This window comes from Scyliorhinus canicula, chromosome 17, assembly GCF_902713615.1.
Source record: "Scyliorhinus canicula chromosome 17, sScyCan1.1, whole genome shotgun sequence".
Classification (NCBI taxonomy): domain Eukaryota; kingdom Metazoa; phylum Chordata; class Chondrichthyes; order Carcharhiniformes; family Scyliorhinidae; genus Scyliorhinus; species Scyliorhinus canicula.
Window position 1 is genome coordinate 1,016,390 of NC_052162.1, and position 25,320 is coordinate 1,041,709.

General features: G+C 45.3%; 2 protein-coding genes across 2 annotated transcripts in view; one reads left to right on the forward strand and one right to left on the reverse strand.

Moving 5' to 3' along the window:
* map7d3 (MAP7 domain containing 3) overlaps positions 1–12,680 on the forward strand; it is a 125,275-nt gene extending 112,595 nt beyond the window's left edge. Inside the window, exons 15-18 of the mRNA XM_038776080.1 lie at positions 1,249–1,318; positions 3,996–4,152; positions 7,973–8,256; positions 10,663–12,680. Coding sequence (XP_038632008.1) covers positions 1,249–1,318; positions 3,996–4,152; positions 7,973–8,256; positions 10,663–10,670 — 519 coding nt within the window. The 3' untranslated portion in view covers positions 10,671–12,680. The remainder of the gene's footprint in view (positions 1–1,248; positions 1,319–3,995; positions 4,153–7,972; positions 8,257–10,662) is intronic.
* Positions 12,681–13,507: 827 nt separating this feature from the next.
* fhl1a (four and a half LIM domains 1a) lies at positions 13,508–24,123 on the reverse strand. Its single transcript, XM_038776081.1, has 2 exons — positions 23,883–24,123; positions 13,508–14,661 (listed from the first exon to the last, which is right to left on the reverse strand). The coding sequence occupies exons 1-2, from the start codon at positions 24,121–24,123 to the stop codon at positions 14,510–14,512; spliced, it is 393 nt and encodes a 130-aa protein (XP_038632009.1). The 3' UTR covers positions 13,508–14,509.
* Positions 24,124–25,320: the final 1,197 nt, after the last annotated feature.

Below are 25,320 nucleotides of genomic sequence, written 5' to 3' on the forward strand. Positions count from 1 at the left end.
AATTGCTGAACTCCAGGCAGTAATCTGGAACTGGGGGGGATTGGTTTAGCTCAGTGGGCTGGACAGCTGGTTCATGATGCAGAGCGAGGCCAACAGTGTGGGTTCAATTCCCCTACCGGCTGAGATTGTTCGTGAAGGCCCTGCCTTCTCAACCTTGCACCTTGGCTAAGGTGTGGTGATCTTCAGGTTAAACCACCACCAGTCAGCTCTCCCCCTCAAAGGGGCAAGTAGGCTATGGTCATCTGGGACTATCGTGACTTTACCTTTCTTTTGACTAATCAGGAACTGAAGGTAAACATCCCACTTCAGTTCGGTTTGTTGCTGGGGTTCTCTATCTTTTGCTGGGACCGTGGCCAATACACTGCGGTAGCACAGTGGTTAGCACTTCACAGCTCCAAGGCCCCAGGTTCGATTCCTGGCTTGAGTCACTGTCTGCGGAGTCTGCAGGTTCTCCCTGTGTCTGCGTGGGTTTCCTCCGGGTGCTCCGGTTTCCTCCCACAAGCCCTGAAAGACGTGCTGTTAGGTAATTTGGACATTCTGAATTCCCCCTCTGTGGACCCGAATAAGCGCAGGGGGTTTTTGCAGTTTTAATGTAAGCCTACTTGTGACACTAATAAAAAAATATTATATTGTCAGGAATATGTGCTCAATAATGCAGCTAATGCTTGCCCACACTGGACAGGTGTTTGTGGCATACCCATGTACTGCAGAAGGTTATGACTGGTCAGAAGTATGAATGAAGATGAGGGAAACACACTAGTGGCACAATTTCACTTTCTGATTTGGGTCCAGGGAGTTGGGATAAATTGAAATATTAAAATATTGTTCTGGCAGCTGTGATATATCCCAGTGATTGAGCCTGTAATTATTGGGAAGTCCGGGACTAAAGTCTACAGGTATTGTGAAATGTGGAAGTCAATACAGTTACCTGTGGAAGCAGATGGTGAAGAATTTGGATTTATGATTGAACTATGTTTTGCAGGTTCTTGCCCAGTGAAAATCTGGAATTCTGTCCTCAAAACTAAGAGGCTGGGGAGTTAAGTGAAAATTTCCAAACAGAAATGGGTTAAATTCAGTTAGGCTAGGGTATTGAGGGCTACAGGACCACAGCTGTACCGTGGGGTTAAGATACAGATCGGCTGTTATTGAAACGTGGAATGGGGTCGAGGGGATGAATGGGCTTGTGAAATGTGAATTCTCAGATCTTGTATAAAGAATGCTGATTTTATAACACTCCTATTTACACAGAAGGCTGATAGTGGTGCTGCTGAAGAAAGTAGTGAGGACGAACCCAGAAACTACGATGCGGATGATGTGGGTATGTGACTTGGAACAGAGTCCTGAGCCACAGTCCTGTACTGCGACCCTCTGCAGATACTAACACTTCCCATCTCTCTGTAGCATCAGGCAGGAAGGATCCTGTTCCAAAGGAAAAGTGATGTTGATGCAAACCGGAACCTATAGAATAGACAGTATGAATATGGTCATAAATAAGGGCAGCACGGTGGTGCAGTGGTTAGCACTGGGACTGCAATGCTGAGGACCCGGGTTTGAATCCCGGCCCCGGGTCACTGTCCGTGTGGAGTTTGCACATTCTCCCCGTGTCTGCATGGGTTTCACCCCCACAACCCAAAGATGTGCAGGGTAGGTGGATTGGCCACGCTAAATTACGCCTTAATTGGAAAAAATAATTGGGTAATTTTTTTTAATGAATATGGTTGTAAATTAATAAGTGGAAATCTTTGATGATTATTGTGGACTCCCCAGTTTGAAAACTGAACCTTTTTTTGTGCGGCCTCTTTAAACATCTCCTAAAACTCCATGAAATTGGGAAACACTGGGTCTTCATTTGCAGACAGATTATTTTTTTTACAGGATGTGGTGTCAGTGGTAAGGGAAGCATTTGTTGCCCATCCCTAATTGTGCTTGAACTGAGAGTCCCGCTCGGCCATTTCAGTGGGGTCAGTTAAAGGGTCAGCCACACCGGTGTGGGTCTGGATCACATGTAGATCAGACCAGGTAAAGACAGCAGATTTCCAGCAGAAGGACTTTGGGAATCAATTTCACTGCAGTTGAATAAATAGCCTGTATTTACTGCTGCCCAGCTCCAACTCTGCAATTCCCTCCAGAAACTCCTTTCCTTCACGTTTCAAACCTAATCCTTGATCAAGTCAGCCTCCTAAGCTCTGCCCCTTTGACTTGATGTTAGGTTCCCTCATATCCTTTGTTACAAATTGGAAAATGTTTCTCTATGTTAAAGTGCTGATTATATTTAAATCCATTTTCTGTCATGCTGTGTCCTGTGTATGAATCTTGCTGTGTCCTGTGTATGAATCTTGCTGTGTCCTGTGTATGAATCTTGCTGTGTCCTGTGTATGAATCTTGCTGTGTCCTGCGTATGAATCTTGCTGTGGCCTGCGTATGAATCTTGCTGTGTCCTGTGTATGAATCTTGCTGTGTCCTGTGTATGAATCTTGCTGTGTCCTGTGTATGAACCTTGCTGTGGCCTGTGTATGAATCTTGCTGTGGCCTGTGTATGAACCTTGCTGTGGCCTGTGTATGAATCTTGCTGTGTCCTGCGTATGAATCTTGCTGTGTCCTGTGTATGAACCTTGCTGTGGCCTGTGTATGAATCTTGCTGTGTCCTGTGTATGAATCTTGCTGTGTCCTGTGTGTGAATCTTGCTGTGGCCTGTGTATGAATCTTGCTGTGGCCTGTGTATGAATCTTGCTGTGTCCTGTGTATGAATCTTGCTGTGTCCTGTGTATGAATCTTGCTGTGGCCTGTGTATGAATCTTGCTGTGTCCTGTGTATGAATCTTGCTATGTCCTGTGTATGAATCTTGCTGTGTCCTGTGTATGAATCTTGCTGTGTCCTGCGTATGAACCTTGCTGTGGCCTGTGTATGAACCTTGCTGTGTCCTGTGTATGAATCTTGCTGTGGCCTGTGTATGAATCTTGCTGTGTCCTGTGTATGAATCTTGCTGTGTCCTGTGTATGAATCTTGCTGTGTCCTGTGTATGAATCTTGCTGTGTCCTGTGTATGAATCTTGCTGTGTCCTGTGTATGAACCTTGCTGTGTCCTGTGTATGAATCTTGCTGTGTCCTGTGTATGAATCTTGCTGTGTCCTGTGTATGAATCTTGCTGTGTCCTGCGCATGAACCTTGCTGTGGCCTGTGTATGAATCTTGCTGTGGCCTGTGTATGAATCTTGCTGTGGCCTGTGTATGAATCTTGCTGTGTCCTGTGTATGAATCTTGCTGTGTCCTGTGTATGAATCTTGCTGTGTCCTGTGTATGAACCTTGCTGTGTCCTGTGTATGAATCTTGCTGTGGCCTGTGTATGAATCTTGCTGTGGCCTGTGTATGAATCTTGCTGTGGCCTGTGTATGAATCTTGCTGTGTCCTGTGTATGAATCTTGCTAAATCCTGTGTATGAATCTTGCTGTGGCCTGTGTATGAATCTTGCTGTGGCCTGTGTATGAATCTTGCTGTGTCCTGCGTATGAACCTTGCTGTGGCCTGTGTATGAATCTTGCTGTGTCCTGCGTATGAACCTTGCTGTGGCCTGCGTATGAATCTTGCTGTGTCCTGCGTATGAACTTTGCTGTGGCCTGTGTATGAATCTTGCTGTGGCCTGTGTATGAATCTTGCTGTGTCCTGTGTATGAATCTTGCTGTGGCCTGTGTATGAATCTTGCTGTGGCCTGTGTATGAATCTTGCTGTGTCCTGTGTATGAACCTTGCTGTGTCCTGTGTATGAATCTTGCTGTGTCCTGTGTATGAATCTTGCTGTGTCCTGTGTATGAATCTTGCTGTGTCCTGCGTATGAACCTTGCTGTGGCCTGCGTATGAATCTTGCTGTGTCCTGCGTATGAACCTTGCTGTGGCCTGTGTATGAATACACAGGGAAGTTTTGATATCGCTAAATGTTTTTTGATTTGAACCAATTCAATGGGGGAACAGCTGCTGAAATATTTCCCCATCGTCTGCCTTCAGACAGCACAGACGAAATTGATGAGCTTCAAGAGAATGTGCAAGAATGTGCAGAGTGGTCAGATGAAGCTGCAGTGGGCGAGGAAACTGAGCTGAATGGTGTGGACAAGACGAATGACATGAGGGACTGTTTGAACAAAGAGCATACAGTGGATATGAGGTAGGTTTCTGCACCTCTAAATATATATTTAGAAAGTTTATGCAGCAGCTGAAAATGATCAGAAGAGGAAAATTGGCAGATGAACACTTCCTCTGCCTTTTCTATCTACCCAGTCTAGGCTCCCGTCACTCTGCAGTGTCAGAGTCCAGGCTCCCGTCACTCTGCAGTGTCAGAGTCCAGGCTCCCGTCACTCTGCAGTGTCAGAGTCTAGGCTCCAGTCACTCTGCAGTGTCAGAGTCTAGGCTCCCGTCACTCTGCAGTGTCAGAGTCTAGGCTCCGTCACTCTGCAGTGTCAGAGTCTAGGCTCCCGTCACTCTGCAGTGTCAGAGTCTAGGCTCCCGTCACTGTACAGTGTCAGAGTCTAGGCTCCGTCACTCTGCAGTGTCAGAGTCTAGGCTCCCGTCACTGTACAGTGTCAGAGTCTAGGCTCCGTCACTCTGCAGTGTCAGAGTCTAGGCTCCCGTCACTCTGCAGTGTCAGAGTCTAGGCTCCCGTCACTGTACAGTGTCAGAGTCTAGGCTCCCGTCACTGTGCAGTGTCAGAGTCTGGGCTCCGTCACTCTGCAGTGTCAGAGTCTCGGCTCCGTCACTCTGCAGTGTCAGAGTCTAGGTTCCAGTTACTCTGCAGTGTCAGAGTCTAGGCTCCCGTCACTCTGCAGTGTCAGAGTCTAGGCTCCGTCACTCTGCAGTGTCAGAGTCTAGGTTCCAGTTACTCTGCAGTGTCAGAGTCTAGGTTCCAGTTACTCTGCAGTGTCAGAGTCTAGGCTCCCTCACTCTGCAGTGTCAGAGTCTGGGCTCCGTCACTCTGCAGTGTCAGAGTCTGGGCTCCGTCACTCTGCAGTGTCAGAGTCTGGGCTCCGTCACTCTGCAGTGTCAGAGTCTGGGCTCCGTCACTCTGCAGTGTCAGAGTCTGGGCTCCATCACTCTGCAGTGTCAGAGTCTGGGCTCCAGTCACTCTGCAGTGTCAGAGTCTGGGCTCCAGTCACTCTGCAGTGTCAGAGTCTAGGCTCCAGTCACTCCATATCAGTAGTCTGTCAATGAATCAATAACACCCACTGTGCACAGACGGCTGTCTCTAAAGTGCCTGCCTACTGCAATGGGCCGCAGGTGAATTCTAGGGCATGAAAGAAGCTGTGCCAATGTGCCCCATGTCCACAACCCTCCCAAAACACCAGGTAAATACTTGGGAATGTTGATGGTTATTTCTTTGTCTCAGTAATTTATTTACTTCCCTGATTATCTTGTTTAACTATTGACTTACTTTTTCGAGAGCAAGAGTTTTATCTCCATGTCTGTGAATGGCAAGGTCCATTGTGTACAGTTACAAGTGTCTGTTTAATTCAGTGGCTTCACTCTGACCGTTGAACCAGGAGGTTATGTTCACACCCCACCCTGAGCTGCAGCACCATCCGGGCTGATATTCCAGTGGAGTACCTCGGGAGCGCTGCTTGCTTAGAATTGCCAAGTTTTGTTGAGATTCATTTGATGGTTAAGGTGTTGAATCGTTCATCTTCCTTTTGTTTGTGGGATGTTGCTGTGCATGCCGACAGCACTGGGGGTGGGCCTACAGTCTGAATGAATTAACTTTTGTCGCAGGTTTAAACATTTCATCAAGCACACTCTGCAACTTTGAATAGTGCATCCTAATAACAAGTATAACTAGATAAATGTGAAGTGAAAAACGGTGTAGTTTATTCAAGGTCAATATAGAACATAAGAACTAGGAGCAGGAGTAGGCCATCTGGCCCCTCGAGCCTGCTCCGCCATTCAATCAGATCATGGCTGATCTTTTGTGGACTCAGCTCCACTTTCCGGCCCGAACACCATAACCCTTAATCCCTTTATTCTTCAAAAAACTATCTATCTTTACCTTAAAAACATGTAATGAAGGAGCCTCAACTGCTTCACTGGGCAAGGAATTCCATAGATTCACAACCCTTTGGGTGAAGAAGTTCCTCCTAAACTCAGTCCTAAATCTACTTCCCCTTATTTTGAGGCTATGCCCCCTAGTTCTGCTGTCACCCGCCAGTGGAAACAACCTGCCCGCATCTATCCTATCTATTCCCTTCATAATTTTATACGTTTCTATAAGATCCCCCCCTCATCCTTCTAAATTCCAACGAGTACAGTCCCAGTCTACTCAACCTCTCCTCGTAATCCAACCCCTTCAGCTCTGGGATTAACCTAGTGAATCTCCTTGGCACACCTTCCAGTGCCAGTATGTCCTTTCTCAGGTAAGGAGACCAAAACTGAACACAATACTCCAGGTGTGGCCTCACTAACACCTTATACAATTGCAACATAACCTCCCTAGTCTTAAACTCCATCCCTCTAGCAATGAAGGACAAAATTCCATTTGCCTTCTTAATCACCTGTTGCACCTGTAAACCAACTTTCTGTGACTCATGCACTAGCACACCCAGGTCTCTCTGCACAGCGGCATGCTTTAATATTTTATCGTTTAAATAATAATCCCATTTGCTGTTATTCCTACCAAAATGGATAACCTCACATTTCTCAACATTGTATTCCATCTGCCAGACCCTAGCCCATTCACTTAACCTATCCAAATCCCTCTGGGATGTACAAATATGATCAACTATCACATGATAGATGAAAGCATAAAATTGCAAGGAGATATTGAAAGATATTGAATGAAAAATGTTTTGGCAGATGGAATTCTATGTAAACAAGTGTGAGGTTCTCCATTTTGGACCAACAAAGGATAGAGCAGAGCGCTTTGTAAAAGGGTAGCGGTCAGGCCCAGCGAATGTCCCAAAGAAACCTCGGGGTTCAGATGCAGTGATCCTTAAAATTCCAGGAAAATGCAGAAAATAATCAGCAAGGCTAATAGAATGCTGGCATTTATATCCAGAGGATTGGAGTATAAAGATACGGGGGTTATGCTGCAGCTTTATAGACCCCTGGTTAGACCCCACTCAGAGTCAGTGTGAACAGTTCTGGGCACTGCACCGTAGGAAGGATATTTTGGCCGAAGGATAGCAACATGGGTTGACAGAAATGATACCTGAGTTCCGAGGAGAGATCACTCAAATTAGGCCTGTTTTTGTTAGAATTTAGAAGGTTAAAGGGTGATCTGGTCAAAGTATTCAAGATATTAACAGGGAAAGGCAGGGTAGATGAGGATAAACTATTTCCACTGGGTGGAGATTCGAAAGCTGGGGAGCATAGTCTAGAAATTAGGGTCAGACTGTTCAGGAGCGATGTTCGGAAGAACTTCTTCACTCAAAAGGTGGTAGAAGTTTGGGACTCTCTCCCACACACAGCAGTGTGAGCTAGCTCAATTGTTAATTTTAAATCTGAAGTAGATTGTTGTTAAGTAAAGATATTAAGGGATATGGGCCAAAGGCAGGTTTATGGAGTTAGGTCCCAAATCAGCCATGATCTCCTTGAATGGCGGGACAGGCTCCAAGGGCAGAATGGCCTCCTTCTGGTCTCGTGTCCTTTGTTCCTACAGAGAATCAGAACATTTTTATTCACCTCTCTGGTACATCGTACATTTATGTTCATTTACAAGGGAGACGAGGGTTATCGTGGGGCAGGCAGGAAAGTGGGGCTGGTTTAGCTCACTGGGCTAAATCGCTGGCTTTTAAAGCAGGCCAGCAGCACGGTTCGATTCCCGTACCAGCCTCCCCGGACAGGCGCCAGAATGTGGCGACTAGGGGCTTTTCACAGTAACTTCATTGAAGCCTACTCGTGACAATAAGTGATTTTCATTTCAAGTGGAGTTGAGACTACATTCAAATCAGAGTGGGTTCCTGCCCCTACTTATTATGTTATTTTTCCATTTCTATTTGAAGCCCAGTGCTAAAGGAAGACTGTGATGTGTCGGAGCGTTTACATGTAAATGAAGTGGGTGAAAGTGTTGGACATCCGAATGGAAAAGCCAGTACGTGGATCCTCCAGGATTATATTGACCTTGACGTTTGTTCAAAGGTCACCAAGTTGGCTGTAACTCCCTGTAATGCTGATGACTATAACCAAACCCTGATTGATACAGCTGGCATTCCCGACAGCCATATCATTGCACTGGAAGAGAATGGAGGAGTGACATCCTTGACCAAACCTATTGAGGAAACATCAGGTATGGTTTGATTCCACACTTTCTGACAGTGTTTTCAGTCATTTTTTTTTCCTTTTCTCTTTTTTATAAATTTAGAATACCCAATTCATTTTTTCCAATTAAGGGGCAATTTAGCATGGCCAATCCACCTACCCTGCACATCTTTGGGTTGTGGGGGCGAAACCCACGCAGACAAGGGGAGAATGTGCAAACTCCCAGAGCTGGGATCGAACCTGGAACCTCGATGCCATGAGGCAGCAGTGTTAACCACTGTGCCACCGTGCTGCCCCTATGTTTTCAGTAATAGAGGTGCAGTTTGTCATCTTTCTTGGGACATCATTTAAAGTTGTCCTGTCACCAATTGAGGTGGGGTTGATAGAAAGTGAGGTGTATTAGTGTTGTCTTATTGGACCATTTATCTAGAGCAGGGGTGGGCAAACTACGGCCAGGTATTTCTGCGGCCCACCAAGTCATTAAAAAAAAAAAAAATTGTGTGAATGAATGGAGGAAATAATGCAGCAAGATGTCAAGAATCAGTTTTATATATTTTTTTTAAATTTGAAGTACCTAATTCATTTTTTTTTTTCAATTAAGGGGCAATTTAGTGTGGCCAATCCAGCTACACAGCGCATCTTTGGGTGGTGGGGGCGAAACCCATGCAGACACGGGGAGAATGTGTAAACTCCACAAGGACAGTGACCCAGGGCCGGGATCGAACCTGGGACCTCAGCACCGTGAGGCCGCAGTGCTAACCTCTGCGCCGCCGTGCTGCCCATTAACCCACGGACAGTGACCCAGAGCCGGGATCGAACCTGGGAATTTGGCGCTGTGAGGCAGCAGTGCTAACCTCTGCGCCGCCGTGCTGCCCATTAACCCACGGACAGTGACCCAGGGCCGGGATCGAACCTGGGACCTCAGCGCCGTGAGGCCGCAGTGCTAACCACTAACCCACGGACAGTGACCCGAAGCTGGGACCTCGGCGCTGTGAGGCCGCAGTGATAACCACTGCGCCGTCGTGCTGCCCTCAGTTTTATATTCCGATTGAACCAAATTCCTCGCCTCTGAGCAAACCTGGATTTTTATTGTTTTAAGATTTAAAGAGGACTGATGTCTGTTGCTTTATCAGGAAAGCACATGCTTTGATGTTTTCGATGCCTCCTATAGAATATGGTAATATAAATGGCAAATTAATTTCATCCAGGTAAATGTGAAGCGGAACATTATGGAAAAAGGAATAGGTCACATTCTCCCTGGCTAATGTCAGTGGGGCAAGATACACAGATCATTAATAAGATCATATCAAACCAATCATTGGGATTCATTTTTAATGGGATTAGGTATTCCCACTTGCAGAAGAGACCCATACCAGGGTCAACAATATCAAATGGTCAATAATCTCAGAGGGAATTCAGGCAAAAGCTTTTTTGCCCAGAGTGGCAGAATGTGGAACTTTTGGCGGGGTATGGTATGGCAGGCTATGGTATGGATGTATGGCATGGTATGGATGTATGGTATGGCAGGATATGGTATGGATGGATATATGGTATGGCGGGGTATGGATGGTATGGCAGGCTATGGCATGGCAGGCTATGGTATGGATGGATGTATGGTGTGGCAGGATATGGTATGGCGGGGTATGGATGGATGGATGAATGGATGTATGGTATGGCAGGATATGGTATGGATGGATGGCGGGGTATGGTATGGATGGATGTATGGTATGGTGGGGTATGGCAGGCTATGGTATGGATGTATGGTATGGCAGGATATCGTATGGATGGTATGGTATGGATGGATATATGGTGTAGCAGGCTATGGTGTGGATGGGTGTATGGTATGGCGGGGTATGGTATGGATGTATGGTATGGCGGGGGATGGTACGGATGTATGGTATGGCGGGGTATGGTATGGATGGATGTATGGTATGGCAGGATATGGTATGGATGGATGTATGGTATGGCGGGGTATGGTATGGATGTATGGTATTGCATGGTATGGTATGGCAGGCTATGGTATGGCATGGATGTATGGTATGGCAGGGTATGGTATGGATGGATGGTATGGCAGGCTATGGTATGGATGTATGGTATGGCAGGCTATGGTATGGATGTATGGTATGGCAGGCTATGGTATGGATGGATGGTATGGCAGGCTATGGTATGGATGGATGGTATGGCAGGGTATGGTATGGATGGATGGTATGGCAGGCTATGGTATGGATGGATGGTATGGCAGGCTATGGTATGGATGGATGGTATGGCAGGGTATGGCATGGATGTATTCATGGGGATGCTGCATATACACGAGGGTGATGGGGTTAGAAAGATGTATTGATAGCATGCTATGAGGCAGGGTGGGAGGTCCCTATGTCCTGTTGCTGCACACACTGTTATATATAATGCTTTCTAATTTGTTGTGTTTTCTCAGGACTCTGAGTGGCTTTGATTCCGAACATTGTGATTGCACTTTGCATATTCAGTACTTTAATAAGTGCTGATGGCCTTGTTACAAGGAGCTGCTTCTATGGAATTCCCTCATTTTTCCCAGAAGAATTAAAAAGACCATAAGAAAGGTGGCATGTGAAATGTCATATAGGATGCTAGTTTGCACCATTCAGAGTTGTGGGGCTTACTCCCTGAGTGCATTGTGCTTTCTCTCAATAGCTGACAGTTCCTTTGATTTTTATCATATGTTTTTGGCAATGAGTGTAACCAGTTGAAGTTTCATTCCTTATCCTGTGTATTGTCTCGTGAGATATTCGGGCCAGCTTCATTTTCATATTTACTGAGTTTAGCTGACATTTCTCATTCTGACCTTGTGTGTCACATCCTGAATGAGTGCTCCATCTCCCTAACTGCAGGATAAGGAATGCCAATTACTATCTCAGTTTTTGCAGTTAAATTGTCCCAGTCCTATTTGTTAAAGCTTTTTAAAAGTAACTTGTTGAAATAAACCAGCTGCTCACAAGAAGTGATGAAGCTAAAGACAGGAAAACTCTTAATAATGGTTTGTATGTGAAATGCATTGCATTTGAATTGCAAAATCAAACTTGTTTGCAGTACGTTTGTTTTTGTGATTTTTTGTAAATGCTAATGCTCTGTGGCTGTGTCTTTGTGGTTGTGACAGAGCACGCCGGCTCATTCCCCGCCTCTCACATAGTTTCTGTTCTCTCTCTCTCTCTCTCTTTATGCCCACTCACTGCTATGTCTGGTCCAGGTTCTTATTGATTCAACTGGGACAGCACTATATTAGGAGGAAGAAGTAACAGTGAAGGGTAGGGTAATGGTAAGTGGAGAAGAGAAGATAAAGCTTTCTAATCTGAAAATATTGGTTGGTGTTTCAATGCAATGTTGTTGTGTGTGTTTCATGTACTGACATAGGAAACCAAATGTGAGTTGCTGTTATTTAAACAAACCTCTGTTAAGACTCCAACCTTCTCAATTACTGTACGTTCAATAAAGCTGCACTACTAACATACATTAAGAATGAAATGGCTTCAGTTGATAAACTCGAATATTTGTAGGTAGCAACTTGGTATTTACATAATTCACTCATTTTAAGATAAGCTTTCTGTGCTTAATGTATTGAGGTTTCTCCATATACTTGTAAGTATTATTGTACATGCCAGCAGTATTGGGCCACAAAACCAATTCTTAATGAACATCCTTTGTATCATTAAGAATCATCCCAAGACATCCATCAAGAAATATTAACTTTGAACAACTTTTTCACTGTGGCCCTTAACTTGCTAGTTCATATCCCGTCCATACTCCACACATATGAAACTGAAGTGCAAGCAACGAGCTTCCTTAGCTTATGGAGTTAAATAGCTGCTAACATATATAGGAAGCTGTGTTCTTTTTACTGCACTTGCTCCATCTTTTATGTTTATTAAATATTGCCTCCTCCTATAAGTTATGCTGCTGTACTTTGTTAGCCTCAGTGAAGGAGCCAGCAATGAACAGCCTGCTTAGCCATATCCACTCCTCTTCATAAGAAGAAGCTATTGGCTGCTTTATCTTTGTTTAAGTTTATTACTGCAAATGTGTTGGTTTGGTTCCAAGGTGAAAAGTGCTCTTTCCAAGAGCCGGTGCAGACTCGATGAGCCGAATGGCCTCCTTCTGCACTGTAAATTCTATAATTCCCTTGGTGCAGGATTTAGAAATAGGAATCTTCTAGTCTGTAACGATTGTGGGAAAGAGTCAAGCTCACTACACATTGGTATTGGTTTAGACTAGAGCAGTGCCTTAGATCAATCATTTCGTGTATTTTTGTAAGATAGTTAACTTGAAACCTTTGCAGGAAAATGACAATCACTAAGTGAACTACCCATCTTGCTGTGCACATTACCTTTGTTCAATGCCTTGGTGACAGCTGTATGTAAATAGAAAAATCTGTGCATCGTTTAAATAAATTTTACAAAATAAAAAAAACATGGAAATGGTTTACAGTTTAATTTTACTCTTTAAAGCTTATCCATAAATATTAACAATGGGATGGTGAATCTGAGCTGTGGAAGTTTGAATGAGGTGAGCAATGTGTTGGACTCATGGCTAATGTTTAGCCTGAAGGTGATGCCAGCACTGGGTTCAATCGGATGTTTGTGGATTTCCGCTTGTGAGGAAAACTAAAAATAGGGCCATAAATATTCGATAGTCACTAATAAATCCAATCAGGAATTCAGGAGCAGCTTGCACACCCAAAGAGTGGTGAGAATGCAATTCCATTTTGGAACAGGTTCAAATAGTTAAATGGTCTTCCCCTATTGCTTATGCTGAGGTGAAAATGTATTTAAGGTGAAGCTGGATAAGCATGCGAGAAAGGATTCGAAGGTCATGGTGCTACGGTGGAAAGAGGCTCACGTGGAGCATAATCAGGATGAACCCTTTGGATTTAGTGGCCTGTTTTATTGCTGTAGATTCTGTCTAATCTCCTCTGTGTGTGTGTCTGTGTGATCAGACAGTGTAGGGAGCTACCATTCAGCCAGTTCTGTGCTGGCTTTTCAAAGAGCTGGTTCAATTTCAGCTTTCTCCCCATAACCCTGTAAATTCACACTCTTCAAGTACGCAGTCCAGTTGCCTTTCAAAGATTTCTAGGAATCTGCTTCCACCATCCTTTCAAGTAGGTCCTTCCAGATCCTCCCCCTGGGTTCCTCTTTCAGATTGCCTGATAATCAGTTCTAGCAGCCCACCTAACCAGTTTGATGTCTTTCAGTTTATGCAAGATAAACAAAGTTGTGCACATCTCCACTTGTTCCAAAAACAAAACAAACTAGCTGTATAATGCCAGGAAGTACATGGCTGCCTGGAGCTTCGAAAGTCTTTTATTAAAGGTACAATATTGTCATGCTGTATACAGTCCATTGATTGTCCATACACTACATTGGATAGGGACCTTGCATGCGATCAAGTCCTGCACATTCCACTACACATCGCCACAGGGCAAACACTCATTAATCATTTCAAAAAAGTAATAAATTTGAACCAAATTAACACTAATGTGGAAACGAATAATATGAGGTACAAACTGAGCAAACTTAATTCAGTGAAGGACAGCAAGAAAGTGAACAGCTGCATATTTATGTGTTTAAAACTTCAATTGTTTTGAGGTTGGTGGTAAAAACCAAAAGTGGAATAAAATCATTCATAAACTAATTGGCAGCAGTTTAGGAAAGATACTGCGTAGAGATCCTAACACAGCATCAGATAATCCATATCAGTCCCGAAAATCCTTTTTAAAGTGATCGATCAAACTTCCACACAACAGAATCGGCTTGTTTTTGAAGGGACTGAATTTGATTCACACTCACTGCAGATCAGTGTAAGAAATTAGTTTTGAGCTAATAACTAACGCGACGGTGACCGGAAGAGGCTGTTCAGGTGAGTATATGAAGTCAAACGCAATAGAAACCCAGTAAAGAGCATACGCCTATATTCTGAGTTTAAATATCATTCTAGCTTTTATTTGCTTTTACTATTTTGTGAACTCAGCTATGAAGTCACATGATTAAATATTGTAGGCATTTTAATTAAACTTTTGTAGTTCTGATGGATTCTTTTGGAACCTTTTCCATGCCTGCACATCATACTTAGCATTGCAAAAAAAAAAGATGGATAATGTCTAACTTTTGTAATAATTGCAAGTGCGTGCTATTGTACTGCCTTTGAAGCATCTGGTTACTTTATCGCATTTTAAAAGCTTTGGTGTAACACAGTAATGTATTTGATTAACAAGCGTGATCGAGTGTTTCACGTGAGTGGGTATGAATCAGGATTTACAGTGATTTCCCACAATCGGGGCAGTACACATCCCTGTTGTGGGTAACGAAACGCTTGTTGACCAGGGAGCCGTAACACTTCTTACACTTGAAGCATTCGCTGTGCCACTGACGATCTTCATAGGTTACAACCTCAGCCCCTCCAAAGCCTAATGATGGGTAGAGAGGACATTAAAGCAGGTGGTTTACAGTGCAGCCGTGTAAAATAGATCAGAACACACTGGAAATACAGTTCAGCCATTAACTTTTTATAAATTTAGAGTAACTAATTCATTTTTTTTCAATTAAGGGGCAAAATAGTGTGGCCAATCCATCTACCCTGCACATCTTTGGGTTGTGGGGGTGCGACCCACGCAAACACGGGGAGAATGTGTAAACTCCACACAGGCCGTGACCCAGGACCAGGATAGACCTGGGTCCTTGGCGCCGTGAGGCAGCAGTGCTAACCACTGCGCCACTGAGAGTTCACCATTAACTGATGGGGCTGGAGGAGGTTACAGGGATTGCGAGGGGTGATTGAACACCAGGATGAGAGTTTTGAAAACCAAGGTGTTGCTGGACTGGGAGCTGATGTAGGTCCGTGAGCACAGGGCTGAAAGGTAAACAGGGCTTGATATGGATGAGGGGTTTTTCAAAAGAGGCTTGGACAATCTGAGGGTGAAAATGGGAAAACTGGACATTGGAATAATCAAGTCTGAAGGTAACAAAGGCACAAATGAGAGTTTCAGCTGGTGAACGGGGGCAGGGAAATGAACAATGTCATACAAATGGATATAGGTGATCTTAGTGATAGGATATAGAGTCAGGATCTCAGCTTCACTTTCACATCAAACACATGAAACAGTCCAAATGCAGCAAGACCTGGACAATATCCAGGCTTGGGCTGGCAAGTTACATTCTTGCCACACAAGTGCCAGGCAATGACCATCTCCAGTAAGAGAGAATCTAACCTTCGTTCATTGACATTCAATGGCATAACCATCATTGCATTCCCCACAATCAACATCCTGGGGGTTACCATCGATCAGAAACTGAACTGGACCCAGCCATATTAATACTGTGGCTACCAGGGCAGGTCCAAGGCTAGGAATCCTACGGCGAGTAACTCACCTCCTGACCCACCCCAAAGCCTGTCCACCATCTACAAGGCACAAGTCAGGAGTGTGATGGAATACTCTCCACTTGCCTGGATGAGGGCAGCTCCAACAACACTCAAGAAGCTCAACACCATCCAGGACAAAGCAACCTGTTTGATTGGCACCCTTTGTAAGGGTCCTTATTGTTTATATCCATATTCCCCTTTTAATTTGATGTGGAGATGCCGGCGTTGGACTGGGGTGGGCACAGTAACAAGTCTTACAACACCAGGTTAAAGTCCAACAGTTCACCTGAGGAAGGAGCAGTGCTCTGAAAGCTCGGGTTTGAAACAAATCTGTTGGACTTTAACCTGGTGTTGTAGGACTTCTTACTGTGCCCTTTTAATTTGGCATTTTTTTGATCCGTGGAAGATTAATGGACATGTCTCTTTAAGACCAGCGGCAAAATGCAGAAGTTACAGGGGAGAACTCTGCGAGCCTCTGGTTTAAACCAGAGCTGCAGACTTGTGGGCACCACCGAGAGAGATGGGGCTGGGACTCTGTTTGATTGATTGGCTGGTAGGCAATGGATTGGTCCCAAAGGCTGTGCTCTGCTGGGTAACAGGTGGTGACTGAATCCTATCCCACTGGAATGCTTTGCAGAGTCCCACGGCTTTGGTTTTGACTTGGAAGCTCGGAGACAGGATTCTGCTAATACCCTCCAGGAAAGGCTGAATTAAGCCAACTAACTCACTCTCCAGAAAGCCTGCTGTGAGGGCCACCTCTCCCCAGCTCCATTTCTAAACTACAGATCAGCTGATCTACAGACAAGATCATTATCGGCTGCAAAACAGACTTTAATCTGCAAGCTTGATGTGAAGAAAAATGTGCTTTTAAAAAACACCATCTGCAACAAAGACTCTTTTCCTTTAACTTAGGATCTTTACCCCTTTCCAGCCTTCTGAGTTAGTCTGTCCTGTGTGAGGGTGGGGTAATTAAAGTGGGAGTCAGGAGTTAAATGATAGTTAACCAATTGTATTTACTGCATATTTCATAGTTCTTGTTATTAATAAACAGTAGTTGTGTTTACATTTACAAACCTGGTGACTGTAATTATTAGGCAGCCAAGGGTCAAAGACCACGGGTATTTTTGTAAGAATTATTGGTTAATTCACTTGTGACTCCAGGGCACATGGAGCAGAAATTGACCGCTCACTTGCCCAGGATGTCATAACCCCTTCCACGAACATTCACTCCTTCCACCAGTGACAAACTAGCAGCCGTGTGTACCATCTACAAGATGCACTGCAGGATCTGACCAAGGTTCCTCAGACAGCACCTTCCAAATCCACGGCGACTATCATCTAGAAGGACAAGGGTAGCAGACACATGGGAACCCCACCATCTGCAGGTTCTCCTGACTTAGAAATATATCGGCCATTCCTTCACTGCCACTGGGTCAAAATCCTGGAACACCCTGTGTGGATGTGTCTATACCTCAGGGGCTGCAGCCGTTTAAGCAGGCAGCTCACCCCCACCATCTCACGGGCAACTAGGAATGGGCAATAAATAGCCGTACCAATTAGCATGGATTTTCCATATTTCATACGAAAAATGTGCTTGAATACCACAAAGCGATTTCTCACATTTGATTTATTATTGTCCCATGTATTAGTATACGGTGAAAAGTATTGTTTCTTGCATGCTGTACAAACAATGCATACCGTACATAGGGAAGGAAGGAGAGACTGCAGAATATAATGTTACAGTTATAGCAAGGTGTAGAGAAAAGATCAACTCAATACGAGGTAGGTCCATTCAAAAGTCTGATGGCAGTAGGGAAGAAGCTGTTCTTGAGTCGGTTGGTACGTGACCTCAAACTTTGGTATCTTGTTCCTGACGGAAGGAGGTGGAAGAGAGTATGTCCGGGGTGCGTGGGGTCCTTAATTATGCTGGCTGCCTTTCTGAGGCAGCGGGAATTATAGATCGAATCAATGAGTGGGAGACTGGTTTGCGTGATGGACTGGGCTACATTCACAACCTTTTGTAGTTTCCTACGGTCTGGGGCAGAGCAAGCTCCACACCAAGTTGTGATACAACCAGAAAGAATGGAAAATGCAAATCTAAGCTTTACATATCCACATGTTGCCCTCAGACAAATCCAACACACCAATTTAAGCGAGAGGAGTTTTTATTTTGGGGGGAAGAAATAAATATTAAGAGGGAGCTCCCTGTAAAGGGCTGGCTGACTTTGTGGGGGAATGTTTGAAACTTAATTTGAAAACACCCACTTATGTACATCTATGTAACAGTGTTAGAATTTTCCATTCGTGTTTTAGATTCGTGAAATAAAGCTGCACTTCAGATTGGGCATTTTTACTTAGAAATGAAAATACCAATTTTACTGCCAAAATACTGATTTTTGGTATCTGGAAAGCTGATTTCTGTTGGAAAAGGCTGGCAGCTCTGATTAAATTTCCAAGCCAGTGAATCCCGTAAAAATGTGTTTTTAAAAAGTGAAGTTTATAAACCGTTCGATTTGGGTTAAGGAGAGCAATGAAATCCATGGTTTGAGGTGGGAACGAAACACGATGGCTCCTGTCCCCTTGATCCCCAGCTGGGTACTGGAGATGATCCAGGACAGGATGTCAGACAAGCAGCTAATAGCTCAGGATCATTGAAATTGACAGGTAGATGAACAGGTAAAGCTAGATGCCATTGACATAAAAGTGGAAATTGACTGACTGTCATCAGGGGCAACATGAAGAAGAGAAGGGGCCAAGGATGGATCTTTGGAAGAATTCAGAAGGAACTGCATTAAGAAACCATCGTCGAAAATGCTGTAATAAGGTGGTAAGAATAGAACTCGGTGATAATTGAACTGATCTGGCCTATAGGGAGGAGTATTGGAGGAGACTGCAGTGTGCAGAGAAAGTCAAGTGATAATCTATAGGATGGCACAGTGGTTAGCACTGGGACTATGGTGCTGAGGACCTGGGTTTGAATCCCGGCTCTGGGTCACTGTCTGTGGAGTTTGCACATTCTCCCCGTGTTTGCGTGGGTTTCACCCCCACAACCCAAAGATGTGCAGGGCAGGTGGATTGGCCATGCTAAATTGCCCCTTAGTTGGAAAAAATAATTGGATACTCTAAATTTATATTTTAAATATTAAATATAGCCGCAGAGGATGTTGGTAACTTGGGTTAATGTTGTTCCATTGCTGTGGCGGAGAGCTGGTCGGAGAGGTTCAAACATGGAATGAACTTCTCTAAGGTAGGTTTTGAGGTGGAGTGGTAACAGAGCGAGAACAAACAGAGTTGTTATCTCTGGGTTGTTGCCCGTGCCACGTGATAGTGAGATGAGGAATAGGGAGAGAGAGCAATTAAACACGTGGCTACAGGGATGGTGCAGGCGGGAGGGATTCAGATTTCTGGATAACTGGGGCTCTTTCTGGGGAAGGTGGGACCTCTATAGACAGGATGGTCTACATCTGAACCTGAGGGGCACCAATATCCTGGGGGGGAGATTTGTTAGTGCTCTTTGGGGGGGTTTAAACTAATTCAGCAGGGGCATGGGAACCTGGATTGTAGTTTTGGGGTACGGGAGATTGAGAGTATAGAGGTCAGGAGCACAGATTTGACTTCGCAGGAGGGTGCCAGTGTTCAGGTAGGTGGTTTGAAGTGTGTCTACTTCAATGCCAGGAGTATACGAAATAAGGTAGGGGAACTGGCAGCATGGGTTGGTACCTGGGACTTCGATGTTGTGGCCATTTCAGAGACATGGATAGAGCAGGGACAGGAATGGTTGTTGCAGGTTCCGGGGTTTAGGTGTTTTAGTAAGCTCAGAGAAGGGGGCAAAAGAGGGGGAGGTGTGGCGCTGCTAATCAAGGACAGTATTACGGTGGCGGAAAGGATGCTAGATGGGGACTCTTCTTCTGAGGTAGTATGGGCTGAGGTTAGAAACAGGAAAGGAGAGGTCACCCTGTTGGGAGTTTTCTATAGGCCACCTAATAGTTCTAGGGATGTAGAGGAAAGGATGGCGAAGATGATTCTGGAAAAGAGCGAAAGTAACAGGGTAGTTGTTATGGGAGACTTTAACTTTCCAAATATCGACTGGAAAAGATATAGTTCGAGTACATTAGATGGGTCATTCTTTGTACAATGTGTGCAGGAGGGTTTCCTGACACAATATGTTGACAGGCCAACAAGAGGCGAGGCCACATTGGATTTGGTTTTGGGTAATGAACCAGGCCAGGTGTTAGATCTGGAGGTAGGTGAGCACTTTGGAAACAGTGACCACAATTCGGTGACCTTTACGTTAGTGATGGAAAGGGATAAGTATACCCCGCAGGGCAAGAGTTATAGCTGGGGGAAGGGCAATTATGATGCCATTAGACATGACTTAGGATGTGTTGGTTGGAGAAGTAGGCTGCAAGGGTTGGGCACACTGGATATGTGGAGCTTGTTCAAGGAACAGCTATTGCATGTTCTTGATAAGTACGTACCAGTCAGGCAGGGAGGAAGGGGTCGAGCGAGGGAACCGTGGTTTACCAAAGAAGTGGAATCTCTTGTCAAGAGGAAGAAGGAGGCCTATGTGAAGATGAGGCGTGAAGTTTCAGTTGGGGCGCTTGATAGTTACAAGGAAGCGAGGAAGGATCTAAAGAGAGAGCTGAGACGAGCAAGGAGGGGACATGAGAAGTCTTTGGCAGGTAGGATCAAGGAAAACCCAAAAGCTTTCTATAGGTATGTCAGGAATAAAAGAATGACTAGGGTAAGAGTAGGGCCAGTCAAGGACAGTCGTGGGAAGTTGTGTGTGGAGGCTGAGGAGATAAGCAAGATACTAAATGAATACTTTTCGTCAGTATTCACTCAAGAAAAAGATAATATTGTGGAGGAGAATGCTGAGACCCAGGCTTTTAGAATAGATGGCATTGAGGTGCGTAGGGAAGAAGTGTTGGCAATTCTGGACAAGGTGAAAATAGATAAATCCCCGGGGCCGGATGGGATTTATCCTAGGATTCTCTGGGAAGCCAGGGAAGAGATTGCTGAGCCTTTGGCTTTGATTTTTAGGTCATCATTGGCTACAGGAATAGTGCCAGAGGACTGGAGGATAGCAAATGTGGTCCCTTTGTTCAAAGAGGGGAGTAGAGATAACCCCGGTAACTATAGGCCGGTGAGCCTAACGTCTGTGGTGGGTAAAGTCTTGGAGAGGATTATAAAAGATACGATTTATAATCATCTTGATAGGAATAATATGATTAGGGACAGTCAGCATGGTTTTGTGAAGGGTAGGTCATGTCTCACAAACCTTATCGAGTTCTTTGAGAAGGTGACTGAACAGGTAGACGAGGGTAGAGCAGTTGATGTGGTGTATGTGGATTTCAGTAAAGCGTTTGATAAGGTTCCCCACGGTCGGCTATTGCAGAAAATACGGAGGCTGGGGATTGAGGGTGATTTAGAGATGTGGATCAGAAATTGGCTAGTTGAAAGAAGACAGAGGGTGGTAGTTGATGGGAAATGTTCAGAATGGAGTTCAGTTACGAGTGGCGTACCACAAGGATCTGTTCTGGGGCCGTTGCTGTTTGTCATTTTTATAAATGACCTAGAGGAGGGCGCAGAAGGATGGGTGAGTAAATTTGCAGACGACACTAAAGTCGGCGGAGTTGTAGACAGTGCGGAAGGATGTTGCAGGTTACAGAGGGACATAGATAAGCTGCAGAGCTGGGCTGAGAGGTGGCAAATGGAGTTTAATGTGGAGAAGTGTGAGGTGATTCACTTTGGAAAGAATAACAGAAATGCGGAATATTTGGCTAATGGTAAAATTCTTGGTAGTGTGGATGAGCAGAGGGATCTCGGTGTCCATGTACATAGATCCCTGAAAGTTGCCACCCAGGTTGATAGGGTTGTGAAGAAGGCCTATGGTGTGTTGGCCTTTATTGGTAGAGGAATTGAGTTCCGGAGCCATGAGGTCATGTTGCAGTTGTACAAAACTCTAGTACGGCCGCATTTGGAGTATTGCGTACAGTTCTGGTCGCCTCATTATAGGAAGGACGTGGAAGCTTTGGAACGGGTGCAGAGGAGATTTACCAGGATGTTGCCTGGTATGGAGGGAAAATCTTATGAGGAAAGGCTGATGGACTTGAGGTTGTTTTCGTTAGAGAGAAGAAGGTTAAGAGGTGACTTAATAGAGGCATACAAAATGATCAGAGGGTTAGATAGGGTGGACAGCGAGAGCCTTCTCCCGCGGATGGAGGTGGCTAGCACGAGGGGACATAGCCTTAAATTGAGGGGTAATAGATATAGGACAGAGGTCAGAGGTGGGTTTTTTACGCAAAGAGTGGTGAGGCCGTGGAATGCCCTACCTGCAACAGTAGTGAACACGCCAACATTGAGGGCATTTAAAAATTTATTGGATAAGCATATGGATGATAATGGCATAGTGTAGGTTAGATGGCCTTTAGATTTTTTCCATGTCGGTGCAACATCGAGGGCCGAAGGGCCTGTACTGCGCTGTATCGTTCTATGTTCTATGTTTACAAGAGCTAAAATTTCGAGGATGGTTGTGAAAGGAAGTTGGAGGGTAGTTCCTGAAAATAAAGAACCATTTCCAATGTCGACTGGGGGGGCACCGAAGGGTAAGTTGGGTACTGAATAACTAGGTGGGAATAGGGTTGTGGCTTTGTTTACAAAATGAGCTCGATGTAGCCATGAGAGGAGATGTGGGAAGGTTAAAGAGCCTGGATTTCCAAAACTTGAGCCAGGAATCATAAGACCATAAGACATAGGAGCAGAATTAGGCCACTCGGCCCATCGAGCCTGCTCCGTCATTCAATCGTGGCTGATATTTTTCTCATCCCCATTCTCCTGCCTTCTCCCCATATTCCCTGATCCCCTTATTAATCAAGAACCTATCTACCTCTGTCTTAAAGACACTCAGTGATTTGGCCTCCGCAGCCTTCTGCGGCAAAGAGTTCCACAGATTCATCACCCTCTGGCTGAATAGATTCCTCCTCATCTCTGTTTTAAAGGATTGTCACTTTAGTCTGAGATTGTGTCCTCTGGTTCTAGTTTTTCCTACATGTGGAAACATCCTCTCCACATCCACTCTATCCAGGCCTCGCAGTATCCTGTAAGTTTCAATAAGATCCCCCTTCATCCTTCTAAACTCCAACGAGTACAGATCCAGAGTCCTCAACCGTTCCTCATACAACAAGTTCTTCATTCCAGGGATCATTCTTGTGAACCTCCTCTGGACCCTTTCCAAGGTCAGCACATCCTTCCTTAGATACGGGGCCCAAACTGCTCACAATACTCCAAATGGGGTCTGACCAGAGCCTTATACAGCCTCAGAAGTACATCCCTGGTCTTGTATTCTAGCCCTCTAGACATGAATGCTAACATTGCATTTGCCTCCCTAACTGCCGACTGAACCTGCACGTTAACCTGAAGAGAATCATGAACAATGACTCCCAAGTCCCTTTGTGCTTTGGATTTCCTAACCATTTCCCCATTTAGAAAATAGTCTATGCCTAAATTGTTCCTTTCAAAGTGCATAACCTCACACTTTCCCACATTGTATTCCATTTGCCACTTCATTGCCCACTCTCCTAGCCTGTCCAAATCCTTCTGCAGTCCCCTTGCATCCTCAATACTATCTGTCCCTCTACAGATCTTTATAACATCTGCAAACTTAGCAACAGTCCCTTCAGTTCCTTCTTCCAGATCATTAATGTGAATCTGTCAAAGCCATGAGTTCAGTCTATGCAATTATCCACAATGAAATCATAATCTTTATTTTCACAAGTAGGCTTACATTAACACTGAAATGTAGTCACTGTGAAAATCCCCTAGTCGCCACATTCCGGCGCCTGTTCAGGTACACAGAGGGAGAATTCAGAATATCCAAATTACCTAACAGCACATATTGTGGGTGGAAACCGGAGCACCCGGAGGAAACCCACGCGGACACAGGGAGAATGTGCAAACTCAAAACAGACAGTGACCCAGCCGGGAATCGAACCTGGGACCCTGGAGCTGTGAAGCAACAGTGCTAACCACTGTGGCTACCTTGCTGCACAGCAGGAGAAGGTAAGTAAGGAGATCTGTGGATGGTATGCAGTGATAGCTTGTGCGCTGCTCCATGGGGGGGGAGTGCAGATGGTTGGAGTTGGACCATCCTCCAATAGGGGTCCATTGGATATGAAGGTGGGTGGCTGGCGTCATTGAGCTTCAAATTTCTTTTTTTTTTGAGTCTCCGTAATTTAAAAAGTAAAGTGCCCGTTATCCACAACTTACCAGTCACAGGCTTGTGACAGGCTCCACACTTCTTAGCGATGAAGTTGCCATAGCAATCCGTGCAGTAGATATTGTTCTCGTGGGCAGTGAATCGTTGGCCACCCAGTTGTTTGCGACATGTCTTACACACGAAGCATTCAGTATGCCAAGGTTCATCATGATAGGTCAGTCCTCCACTGGTGATAGCCTGAAACACAGGAGACACCCAGAACCTTACACCAGGGTAACATAGGAGCCACATCCTCTGCCAATCCATTAGTCACGGCTATCAGGCAGAAAATTCCCCATTGGTCAATTCTGTATTATGTTCCTCCCTCCCTGTCTCTCTAACCACCCTCCCCCCCCCCCCCCCCTCCCAATCATCCAATCTCTGCTTTAATTCTGGCCTCTTGGCCATCCTGATTTTGGCCATCCTGATTTGAATCACTCCTCCATTGAAGACGGGGCCCCAAACCCTCAAATTCCCTCTGTAAACACCACACTTTGCATTGTCAATGTGGGTGTAGGAAGTTGTGATGAACCTATTTTGTGTTTCCCTCTGTGCTATGTAAGTTAACAGCTGCAGAGATTGTAACATTTTAAATATAGCATGTTCCAGAGCCGGTTCCTGTCTAGGAAGAAGGCCAGGTCTCTTTGAGAAGTGCAGTGATAGGTCACCAGATCAGTTCAAGGGTCAGTGAACAGAAGTTCTGGGGCAAGTCAGTTTTACTTGTGTCCCAGGCAGAGGACAGGGAGAGGTCCCAAAAGAAGAGTGAAGTTAAGTGGGGGGGGGGGGGGGGGGGGGGGGGGGGGAACAGGACAGAGAAACAGACTCTAAACGGGAAGACGTCTGTGGGTAACAGACTTTAAGTGAAGAAAGTTCAAAAGAATCCTTGACGACCCACAAAGACTGCAGATGGTTGTGGGGATTCTGTGAAGGTTGGTGTCTATGCTGTGGGCCATTGGGTTGAACATACACCTTTGGAATAATTGTGTTCTGCTTGGCACGGCCAAAGAGCTGAAGTTGTGTCTGTGGGTTGGTGCTTTAATGTACACTCGGTGGTGCAGGGATGTGCAATCTTGGCGGATGAAATTGGGGCTCTGCAAAGTTGGCCATTCAAGGTTTTTTAAAATAATTTTAGAGTACCCAATTATTTTTTTCCAATTAAGGGGCAATTTAGCGGCCAATCCACCAACTCTGCACATCTTTGGGTTGCGGGGGCGAAAACCACACAAACACAGGGAGAATGTGCAAACTCCACACAGACAGTGACCCAGGGCCGGGATGGAACCTGGGACCTCAGCGCCGGGGGGGAAAGTGGGGGGGGGGAGAGAAGTGGGTGGGGGGGTGGGGGCGGTGTGTGGGGGGGGGGGCGGTGGGTGGGGGGGGTGGGGGCGGTGGGTGGGGGGGGGGGGGAGGTGGGGCTGGTGGTGGGGGGGGGGGGTGGGGGGGGTGGGG

Excerpts from the sequence above, each read along its gene's own strand:
- fhl1a (XM_038776081.1), bottom strand. The coding sequence starts at position 24,123 with ATGTGGCTCCTATGTTACCCTGGTGTAAGGTTCTGGGTGTCTCCTGTG. Across the intron at positions 14,662-23,882 it reads CTGTCACAAGCCTGTGACTG|GCTTTGGAGGGGCTGAGGTT; the intron begins GTAAGTTGTGGA and ends ACCCATCATTAG.